The 12,102-nt window shown below is 39.5% G+C and overlaps 1 protein-coding gene across 2 annotated transcripts in view; it reads left to right on the forward strand.

The window, feature by feature from the left end:
* The window catches only part of LOC140201341 (poly(A) polymerase gamma-like), a 71,136-nt gene extending 63,943 nt beyond the window's left edge, over positions 1 to 7,193 (forward strand). For both annotated transcript variants that reach the window (XM_072265279.1, XM_072265281.1), the window contains 7 exons: positions 3,770 to 3,891; positions 3,973 to 4,154; positions 4,253 to 4,371; positions 4,449 to 4,663; positions 4,941 to 5,030; positions 5,830 to 5,886; positions 6,092 to 7,193. In XM_072265279.1, the coding sequence (XP_072121380.1) occupies positions 3,770 to 3,891; positions 3,973 to 4,154; positions 4,253 to 4,371; positions 4,449 to 4,663; positions 4,941 to 5,030; positions 5,830 to 5,886; positions 6,092 to 6,190 (884 nt within the window). In that variant the 3' untranslated portion in view covers positions 6,191 to 7,193. The remainder of the gene's footprint in view (positions 1 to 3,769; positions 3,892 to 3,972; positions 4,155 to 4,252; positions 4,372 to 4,448; positions 4,664 to 4,940; positions 5,031 to 5,829; positions 5,887 to 6,091) is intronic.
* Positions 7,194 to 12,102: the final 4,909 nt, after the last annotated feature.

The following is a 12,102-nucleotide window of genomic DNA, read 5'->3' on the forward strand; positions in this document are numbered from 1 at the left end:
CTATATAAAGTAGAAATACTTTTCTGCAATCATTGCAGCACTGTCAAGCGTAGTGAAAATCTCACACAAGCACTCTGGGCGGAAGCACTCTCTCCAGTAACCTTTAAGCTATGAAGCTGCCGTTGCCTCAAAAACCGATCAAACCACTCATGACTACCTTTAAATCCCACTTTCGCAAAAATGTCTTTCATTTATATTGGAAAAATTTTTGCATTTTCCCAGACCCAAAAAATAACCTACCAAATCATACCAAATAACACATAAATACACAGCCTATATAAAGTGGAAATAATGTATGTACAGTGTAGTTTCACTTACCGGAATTGGGAGGACAGTGAGCACTGTCCTCACTGAGGTTGCGGCGGTGGGAGGTACAGGAGACCAGTCACTAACATCTTCTATGTCTGCCTGCCTCTGTCGAAGGCCAAGGTTCGTCGTCTGCTGTGGCTGATATCGAAGGCTTGAAAAACAACAGTATGCTTGACTGCTTAGCCTCACGCATTTTTCTATCATATAGTTCTTTGTAAGCACTCAAACCATCTTGCAAATATGCCCTAAACCTACATGCCCTTTTAAAATTAAAGTCATACTTTTCTGCAATCATGGCAGCACTGTCAATCGCAGTGAAAATCTCACGCAAGTACTTCACGTTCAGTTCCTGGACGACTTCACTTTCGGGCCGTTTGCTACTGCATTCGGTTTCGATTCATATCCTTTCCTCTTGCAATTGCATCAGCTCTTCATCTGTCAGTTCTTGGTCATGGGATGCCAAAACCTACATATACAAATAACTAGCTTCTGTAATTATTTTCTTCAGTTCTGCTGGGAACTTTTCGGCAGCCTCAGTATCAGCCAAAGCACCCTTTCTGGTAAATGTTAAACTATGAAGCTACCCTCGCCTCAGAAACCGATCAAACCACCCATGACTACCTTTTAAATTCCACTTTAGCAACACTTTCATCACCATCGTCCAGCGCTTTCTGTTTCAGCTTATTAAAAAGACTGACTGACTGATTTCTCCTTAAGTATAAGGTAGCTTAACAGAACACCACGCTTTGCACACCCATCAGTCTACTCAAGCAATAGACTTTCCATTTTTATCCAGGATGCCGACTAAAAGAGATCACTTTGCTACGAGCAGAACCAATAGTGACATCGGCAGCTTTCAAGATTCTTTCTCTCTGCATGTAAATAGTGCGAATGGTGGGCGCAGGCATGTTCAACGAGCAGACAATGTCCTTACTTCATTGACCACAATCAAAACGCTTAATTACGTCCAGTTTTAGGCAAAGCGTAACACCTTTATGAGCTCTCCTAGGCTTTTCCGATACCTTAGAACTCATCTTGCTAACGGATGCACAAAATAAATCGAGATAAAGCACAGATGCTCATAGGCACGTGTTTAAGCTATGATGGCTAGAATGCAGTTCCAGGGGAGGAGCTTGGCTGCTCCATGCTGCCTTTTTTCGTAAAAGCGAAAACACTCTTCGGTTAGCAAGAACAGGTAACTAATGTAGGTCTTTCGTAACAGCGAGCTGTCGTAAAACGAACGTTCGGAAAACGGCCACCTGTATCTAGCCCACCGTCTGCTCATTAATACACAATCTGGCCCACAGAGGCAAAAAGGTTGCCGACCCCTGTTTTACAGTATCCCAACAGGTAAAAAGGCAGATTGGAATCCTCTTGCAGAGAGCCAGCATGAACTTGATGGGTCAAATTGAAATTTTCCATATTGCAATAGTTCTATGACTGAACATTAAAGAAATTGAATGAACCTATATACTTGCATTTCAGAACCCTCCTTCACTTTTCAGCACAATTCCATCTTTTAGCAAATTCCATTAATGTTTCTAGCATGTTTCCTTTCACATTAAAGATCCTGTCAAATTTAGAGAAGTTCTGATAACTTCTGCAAGCACCCCATACATAAATTTAGATTGTGAATGGAAAAGATATTTCAACCTGAAGAAGGTATATGACTTTGTCCTTACTGGATTGAGTTAAATAATCCCCTCGCCCTCCCATCCGTAGTCCCTGTACACCATGACTGTAATGCAATGCATGCCACATGCTTGGATCAGTGCATTTTCACCATAGAAACAATTCTGCATAAACAGATCAAAATCTAGAAGTCTTCTCTTCCATCCTATGCATCACTGACCATCTGCATTTTGTGTATCATGGCTGTAGTATATAACCCCTACATAAAGCATACTATCAAACCTTCAAAAAAGCTTTTACAAACCTGCAGCCTCTAACTTCCAGAAGGTCAAAAACATTGCACTGTGGGAATCTCCCTGACTGCAATTTTGCTTCCAAGTCTCACAGAATCCTGGCTTTGAGAAATAAATTGCATTTCTTTTTAATCAGGCTAAAACAAAAAAACTGATTTGCTCATCACTACCAAAAAGGCAAATGACATTGGGCTTAAAATGTTGAACTTGCTGATTGTGCCCATATACTGTTCAATATCTGCAAATTTGCCATATTAGGAATGCTGCTAATAGATCTATGAGCAATTGAATATTTACTGTATTAAAATTAATAAGATTTTGCAATTAGCTTTTTCTATGTATTGCTTTTTATTTTTGTGTTTAATGTCACAAATTATTAATTAGTTTGGAAAATCACTTTTGTTATTAAATGGGATTATACAGTAGCTTACATAAAACAATGCAAATTAAGATCTATTACATTTTGTATAGAGATTTCTTTAAAGCTGAAATCTCTATACAAAATGTAATGCATTGACTAGATGCTGGAGGATGGCAAATATTATTCCTTTGTTCAAGAAAGGTTGTAGGGATTGTAGACCAGTGAGTTTTACTTCAGTAGTGGACAGGTAATTGTAGATTCTTAGAGGCAGGATTTGGGAGCATTTGGATAAGCAAAGTCTGATTAGGGATAGTCAGCAGGGCTTTGTTGAGGGGCAGGTAGGCTTGATTGAATTCTTTGAGGATGTGGTAAAACGCATCAAAGGTAGAAGAGTGGATTTTTGTGCGGTGTCTAATAAGGTTCCCCATGGTAGGCTCATTCAGAAAGTCAGGAGACATGGAATCCAGGGATATATAGCAGGATTTTTAGCTATATGGAAGAACAGAGGAACTTTGGTGTCCATGTCCACAGATCCCTCAAAGATGACATGCAAGTTGATAGGGTTGTTAAAGTATATGGTATACTGGCTTTCATTAGTAACGGAATTGAGTTCAAGAGTTGTGAGGTAATGTTGGAGCTCTAAAGCACTAGTTAGACCACATTTGGGATATTCTGCTTTCTGGTCACCTCATTATAGGAAGGATGAGTGAAGGAGGATGTGAGGTGATTGATAGAGGTGTACAAGATGAGAGGTATAGATTGAGTTGTCAGCCAGAGACTTTTTTTCTAGGGAGGAAGTGGGTAATAAGAGTAGGCATAATTTTAAATTGATTGGAGGAAAGTATAGGGGGATGTGAGAGACGAGTGTTTAAAAAATGGTGCATGGAATGTACTGCCGGTGATAGAGGTAGAGGCAGATATGTTGGGGACGTTTTGGAAGACTAAGATAGGCAGATGGTTGATGGAAAAATGGAGAGCTCAGTGGAAGGGAAGGTTTAGGGAGTAGGTTAAAAAATTGACTGGACATCATGGGTTGAAGGGCCTGTGCTGATGTAATGTTCCATGTTCAGGTGCTATTCAGTTAAATTCCATAAATGGACTCTCCCCATTTTTAAAAATTTTATTTACTAAATATCCTTGCTCTTGCTGAGAACAGTTCTGGTTTAAATTCCAGTATACAGACAAGCAAACAATATTAACATGCTGAAGGAAAAAATGAGGATAGAAGCTACACATGTCAAAAAGAAGCAGCTTAATCAGTATTTGCCAACTGAGTTTTTACAGAAGAAAAAAAAGGTAATTATGGACAATTGCAGTGAACTCATTTGGCCTTGTACTGTGTGTGGGATTTTAGAGTATATTTCATTCATCTTCCAGCAAAGCATACCTGATATCAATCGGAACTCAGCTGGAAATGTTGGTAATCTTAATCGTACATCTTTGGAAGGAAATCCTTTGGATAGTTCAAGAGACACTGACGTTGGCACTCCATTTGGTTCTCCTGTGATGTTGCAAAAATCGTCAAAACCAAATACTCCAGGAACAGGGGACTTGCAGGAGTAAGTAAAATATAATATAATATCAGACCCTATCTGTGTGCTGACATTCCATTCTGTATAGTTACTACAATCAAACATTTCACTTTCTTCTTCATTAGAAACAATGATTCTCCAGTGAAAACACAACCTTCAGATGTAACAAAACTAATCGCAAATGAATGTGCTTCTCCAGAAACCCAGTTTTGTCAAGGGAAATCTATACCAGTTATTGGTGCAAGTATGTCAGTTTTTTAGAGCTAACTTGCAGAATTATACATTGACTTCACACTCATAATTTATCTTTTTTTCATCTAGAGAATGACCTAGGTTCCACTGCAAATCCTCCACAAGCAGTCTGTACCATTCCCACTGTTGTTGGGCGCAGTGTAATTCCTCGTTTAGCATCTTCGTGTAACCAGCCACTGCCAAATGGGACCAAGCTAAATACCAGTCCAAACAGCTCAACCTCAAAAAGACCTCACTCTCCTACATTGGAAGAATCTCCAAAACGGCTGAAAGACCTCCAGTTGGTAAATATTTTAAGATTTATCAGTATTTCAATTATTAACCCTAATTATGAAATATTTGGTTAATATTATTTACATGGAGTACTGGTCTTAAAATATCCATTTTGTTTGTATCTTTGAGTTTGAATTTATTTCCACTTGATTGCATTGAAAGGCTTTAGTGGGATACTTACTTTTTGGGACTATACTTAGTATTAACGCTCCCGGGCTTAATATGAAATGTTTTAATTTAGTACCTTTTTAATACTTTATAGTTTATTTTCCTTTCCTGTCCATGTAGATATGTGCTATTGAGCCAAATGATTCTGCATTCAATCAGCCTCATTTATCACATGAAGAGGATGGACAGAAATGTCAGAAAGATGGACAGGTAGTGGTAACTACAGCTGAAGGTTGACCACATTTCTCACTGGGTAGCAAAAAAAAAAATTCACTTGCATCCACCACTGAATGATTTTACCCATGTAGTAGATGGGCTTGTTAGTAAATGTTCTGTCTGCAAATGTAAGTTCAATTTTCTATTCAGCCAGATTATTATTTTATCCCAGAAATTTAGTAGTTAATTATCAGACCTGCATATTTAACAGAAATGGGATGTTCTTGGGGGGGAAATGTATGAGTGTCTGTATACTCTCTAAGGTCGCTGTACACGCATTGCTTTTGGTGTGAAAGGCATTGCAAGATGATGCATTTCTAGTTTTATAATTAATTTCATTTTATGGCCTGTGCCACAGTGTTTGACTTCATAAATGTCTGATATCTACTTGGATATTAATATTTTAGTATAATTTTTGCAGAAGTAGTAACAAGAACTAGATGAAGTTTGCATGCACTTTTTCCTTTGCTCCTTTCGTCCCCTGTGAAGTGCTAGGACTGGTTGAGCACCTCACCTGATACTATCTGGCTGAAAGCTGATTTGAAATAGTTCAAATGGCTGGAGTTCTAAGAGTAGATCAGTGGATAATCAGCTCCCTTCAAATGTCTGATTTAGCTATTTCCTAATTTGAGCATTAGAATTTGACAAAGAGAATGTGTTTTTAAAAATTAAAATGAACATAAAAAGGTATGATTTTTTTTTGTAATTTGAGGTTTGATGACATTTCACCCATCTGTCTCTGTATTAAATTTATTTTGCTTCAATTGATTAAACTGTTGTCTGTATGTAACAGGATAACCATGAAGAAGTGAAATCCATGCCCATTCCAACAATTGACACAAGATCACAGGTACTACCTATTAAATCTCTTTCTTCACAGGAACAATGATACTACAAGTAAGGTCTGCGTTCAAAACAAAACATTGTGGATTCTTAAGGAAACTGCAATAATTATTTAAATTTAAATGCCTCTTGTATTTCTAGAATTAATTTTTAATAATTACAGTGTAACATGTTTCTTTCCATCCTTGTTTTTGGTGCTGCTTTTCTTACAGAGACTACCCAGCAAGGAATTGCATGACGTGTCTTCTCCAGTCCCCACGAGCAGCATACGAGTCATAAAAAATTCCATCAGGTTAACCCTTAATCGGTAACAACACTGTCTTGTCAGGTAAATGTAATTCTTGCACCATTTTCACATATCAATTGATTGTTGTTAAGCTACCATGAAATGAAATTGGAAAACTGTTGTGTAATTATTACCCTGACTTGGTGTTGAAACCAAAACTGGGTTAGCCAAGGCTACTCCACTACATCTTGCAGAGCAGATGCAAATAGGAAGACCAGAATTGTATTTTAACTTCCACGTCAAGGCATTTGTTATACTGATTTGTCTCTGCTGGTTAACCACTGTCCATGGACATGAGGCCTTAAAAGCAAATGGGAGGATTAAAAATCAAAGCCTTAAATGGATGAAGTAGCTTCTGGCCTCCTAATTCAGCCAGTGTCTTTGGACTTCTCTTTGATGCCCTGAATTATGCATTGCATTCTATGTGTGTAAATATTTGTGAACAGCCTTTTATTGAAAAATCAGTATTGCATTGACAGTTCTCTTCAGAAGGCTGAAGTGTAATTTTAATAACTGTAAATTAACAAAAATATCTTGTCCTGTGATGTATTTCTCTCACTCCTGACACCACATTCCCCTAATACCCTGGTCCATGTTTTGTGTATATAACCAAAAAAAAAACAAAAAAAAGTAGCTTATTTTAGTTAACTGATATTGGGTTTTGAGCTTAAAATTTGTACAGTTGCAGATTTGCATCACTTCCGGAAGCAATTTACAGACAACTGTTTTTGATTACTTCTGTATGCTAGCCGCTGTTTCAGTGGCTAACACTGGCCAATGGCAAGTCTGCTGATTTCCAGTGTATGTGTATTTAGCACTGCATTTAATTGTCCAGAGCAGAATGAAAAGTTTAATAATTGCCTAAAAATGTCTGCTTTTTCTGCTGTAACTTTCATTGTCATTGTGATAAACATTTTCCAGTGCATTCAGTTGGTTCTGTTTTGTAGACCTAAAATCCATATGTATTTGAAAGAATATTTTTGTATTTACTGTATCAAAATGAAAAAGTAAAAAAAAATTGAAAACTTGGTATGTTTTATGTATTGCTAATTTGATTTTAACTAAAACTTGTTTTTGAGAGCATGGAGTTTTAGCTCTTGTCTCCATTAACTTTGCTTTTATATTATGACAGCTTTGTGTTTAAATTCTTTCAATAAATTAACCTCCATCCCATCATTCACATAGCTAAATTTGTTGGATACTTTTTTTTAAAAAAAAACAGTACAAATTAGAAATCTGGCTTGGGTCCTGGGTGAAATAAGAAAACCAAATTTGAATTGCAAGTAGCAATGACTTCTGAACCTATGTCAAAACAATGTTTGTATAAAAGCTTAATCTTGCAAGCCTCAGTCAAGCTTCAGAGTTTGCAGAATGCCTCTTCTGCTGTGCAAAATACTTGCAACTTTTCAGGTTCAATTAGAGAAGATATTATAAACAGGATAATTCATTTTTTCCTATTTAAACAATATAGAAGGTGAAAATGGTTTTCATCTCAGCAAATGAAAGTTAGTTATTGACCTTTTTTTTAAATAGTTCCAGAATAAAGGACAGCGACGTCATAGTCATACTTTATTGATCCTGGGGGAAATTGGTTTTCGTTACAGTTGCACCATAAATAATTAAATAGTAATAAAAGCATAAATAGTTAAATAGTAGTATGTAAATTATGCCAGGAAATAAGTCCAGGACCAGCCCATTGGCTCAGGGCGTCTGACCCTCCAAGGGAGGAGTTGTAAAGTTTGATGGCCACAGGCAGGAATGACTTCCTATGACGCTCTGTGTTGCATCTTGGTGGAGTGAGTCTCTGGCTGAATGTACTCCTGTGCCCAACCAGTACATTATGTAGTGGATGGGAGACATTGTCCAAGATGGCATGCAACTTGGACAGCATCCTCTTTCCAGGCACCACCGTGAGAGAGTCCAGTTCCATCCCCACAACGTCACTGGCCTTACGAATGAGTTTGTTGATTCTGTTGGTGTCTGCTACCCTCAGCCTGCTGCCCCAGCACACAACAGCAAATATGATGGCACTGGCCACCACAGACTCGTAGAACATCCTCAGCATCGTCCGGCAGATGTTAAAGGACCTCAGTCTCCTCAGGAAATAGACACGGCCCTGATCCTTCTTGTAGACAGCTTCAGTGTTCTTTGACCAGTCCATTTTATTGTCAATTCGTATCCCCAGGTATTTGTAATCCTGCACCATGTCCACACTGACCCCCTGGATGGAAACAGGGGTCACCGGTACCTTAGCCCTCCTCAGGTCTACCACCAGCTCCTTAGTCTTTTTCACATTAAGCTGCAGATAATTCTGCTCACACCATGTGACAAAGTTTCCTACCGTAGCCCTGTATTCAGCCTCATCTCCCTTGCTGATGCATCCAACTATGGCAGAGTCATCTGAAAACTTCTGAAGATGACAAGACTCTGTGCAGTAGTTGAAGTCCGAGGTGTAAATGGTGAAGAGAAAGGGAGACAAGACAGTTCCCTGTGGAGCCCCAGTGCTGCTGATCACTCTGTTGAACACACTGTTGCAAGCACACGTACTGTGGTCTGCCAGTCAGGTAATCAAGAATCCATGATACCAGGAAAGCATCCACCAGCATCGCTGCCAGCTTCTCCCCCAGCAGAGCTGGGCGGATGGTGTTGAATGCACTGGAGAAGTCAAAAAATATGACCCTCACAGTCAGACTGAAATGAGGTGAGAATATTATTCACGGGAAGTTGACTGAAATTACAACCTATATTTTTTTTTTAAATCCATTCTTTAATGGAGCGGCTCACTAAAGTCCATTCTATGTAATATAATTATGCCAATTGCTATTACATGGCTTGTCTATAAAAATGTTTCTATCCAAACTTTCATGAATTCAAATTAAGTAGAGGATGGGTCCATTTCATTGAAGAGAAGTCAAACTAGTGTTTTGGGAATACCACGGCCCGATTCCCATTCTGATATGTCTATCCACGGCCTCCTCTACTGTAAAGATGAAGCCACACTCAGGTTGGAGGAACAACACCTTATATTCCGTCTGGGTAGCCTCCAACCTGATGGCATGAACATTCACTTCTCTAACTTCCGCTAATGCCCCCACCTCCCCCTCGTACCTCATCTGTTATTTATTTATTTACACACATTCTTTCTCTCTCTCTCCCCCTCCCCCCTCTGTCCCTCCCCTCCCCCCTCTGTCCCTCCCCTCCCCCCTCTGTCCCTCTCCCTTTTTCTCCCTCTGTCCCTCTCCCTCTCCCTTTTCTCCCTCTGTCCCTGTCCCTCTCCCTTTTTTTCCATCTGTCCCTCTGACTATACCCCTTGCCCATCCTCTGGGTTTCCCCCCCTCCCTCCCCCTTTTCCTTCTCCCTGGGCCTCCTGTCCCATGATCCCTTTTGCCAATCACCTGTCCAGCTCTTGGCTTCATCCCTTCCCCTCCTGTCTTCTCCTATCATTTTGGATCTTCCCCTCCCACTTTGAAATCTCTTACTAGCTGTTCCTTCAGTTAGTCCTGACGAAGGGTCTCGGCCCGAAACGTCGACTGTACCTCTTCCTAGAGATGCTGCCTCGCCTGCTGCGTTCACCAGCAACTTTGATGTGTGTTGCTTGTGTGATTTGTTTATAGCAATTGTGCTGTAAGTATAGCATTATTTCCAGGTCAAGATTTCCAGTGCAGCATTCCTGAATCTTAGTTGACATTTCGTATTTTTTTGAGTTTAAAACTACACATTTCCATTTCTATGTTATTCCATGAGTTATTTGCTGTGTCTTTTGTTCATTCAAAATAATGCTGGATCCCATTTATTGATGGTATTTAACTGCATGAACAGTTAACACATTTGGCGAGTGAACCAGATACTCAATTGTATGGTATAAAGCACCTAACATATATTCTGGCTCTTCTAGCTTTTGTTTCCTGCACCTGCTGGTAGACCATGGACTTTTGCAAACAACACTGAGTGCAAGCTAGTCAAATATAGTTGCAGTGTCATTATTCATTCAAAACTAAAATAACCAAGGTACTGAGTTTCCTTGTCATTTTGTCTGTTCTCTGGATCCCTTTTACTTAGAGACTACTTTGTCTAAAAGATAATACCTCACCACTAATGTGAGGTATAGTCATACTATTGCACTGATGACTTACTGCATCTCAAACAATTAAGGTGTTCTCAGCAGTAAATTGTCCAACATTAATAATACAGCTCGGAAGTTCCAAATGAAATTTTATTTGTGAAAATAAAAAATTTTAAGTACTGCAAGGAGGCGCTGTTACTACAGCTTGCTCTTAAGTAATTTCCATAATTGCATTAAGACAGTGTATAGAACTAGAAACAACTTGTCTTTTATTTTTAAATTTCTTGATCTATTTCAAGTTTCATGTCATTTCCTGTACAGAAGTGAAAATGAGAATGAAATCATTGTTACTCCGATTTGATGCCATGTAAAAGATAAAGAACACAATAATAAATAATCTAGAAATACATAAGATGGCTTGTATATTGATTATATGCCCATAAATTGATGCTAGACTGTACATAAGGTAACTGACAGGCAATAAAGTAATGAAGGATTTACTGGTTGGAGGTGTTGATCAGCTTTGTGGCTTGGGGGAAGTTGCTGTTTTTGAGCCTAGTGGTCCTGGTATGGATGCTACACAGTCTCCTCCCTGATGGGAGTAGGACAAACAGTCCTTGAGCAGGGTGGTTGGAATTCTTCATAATGTTACTGGCCCTTTCCGGCATCTTTCTGTATCTATGTCATTGATGGTGGGTAGGCTGGTGCCAGTGAAGTTTTGGTCCATTTTGACTACCAGTTGTAGAGCCTTCCTGTCCACCGCAGTGCAGTTGCATTACCATGCAGTGATGCAGCTTGTCAGGATACGCTGTACTGCACAGCTGTAGAATAATAATAGTAAGGATGTGCAAGGTCCAGCTTTCTTCAGTCTCATCAGAAAGAAGAGGTATAATGAGCTTTCTTGACTGTGTAGGATGTGTTCTGAGACCATGAGAGGTTGTTTGTGATATATAATGAGTAAAGTGTTGAAGGTGTCCACGAAGACATCAGTGAGCCGGTGTACACACTCCTTGAGTACTCGGCCTGGGATGTTGTCAGGCCTGGCCACCTTACAGATGTTAATTCTCTGGAGTCTTTCTCACGTCAGCTGCTGATACAGACAGTGGCTGCTCACCCAGGAGAGTCGTGGCTTCTGTGGCTTGCGTTGTGTTGCATATCTCAAAGCATGCATAAAATTTGTTAAGAGCATCAGGGAAGGAGGTGTCACTGGTAAAGTCAACACAGTTTTTGTTTACATAATCTGTAATGCCCTTAATTCCTAGCCACATATGCCAGGGATCGTTATTGGACAGGTGCTCCTGAATTTTTGTATGTAGGCCGTCTTTACCCTCTTGATGCTGAAGATGAGGTTTCTGCTGACTGCTCTGAGAGCTGTTCAATCATTGGACTTGAAGACAACGTCCCAAGCAGAGTGCACTTCTGTGTTCAGCCAGGGCTTCTGGTTGGGCTCTGAGGTGACCATTTTTGAAGTACCAGTGTTATCTTCACACTTACTGCTGTAACCAGGAACTTCACTGCCAGTGAGTGAATTTTCTGAAAAGTAGAAATATTTTTGTGTGAGTAAACAGAATTAACAATTGCATGCGACCAGATCGCACAAGCAGCAAATTAAATGAATCGTAAAGTAAAATGTCTATGGTGAGTGGCTGGCAGACTTCATTTGATCATGTGACTTATTCTGTAACATTGATAGGAACTTGCTCAACTGAAGTCTTCAGCTGATCTCAATGTTGCATCATAACAAATTCTTTGCAGTTACACCATTGGCTTGAGGCGTACAGCTGCCATTATTGGTTAAAGGAATTAGGGCACTTTTTCCTTGCTGATGCGTGGCAAGTAATGATTCATGGCTGTTGATGGAGATAGTCATTGGC

This window comes from Mobula birostris, chromosome 8 (genome assembly GCF_030028105.1).
Source record: "Mobula birostris isolate sMobBir1 chromosome 8, sMobBir1.hap1, whole genome shotgun sequence".
Classification (NCBI taxonomy): domain Eukaryota; kingdom Metazoa; phylum Chordata; class Chondrichthyes; order Myliobatiformes; family Myliobatidae; genus Mobula; species Mobula birostris.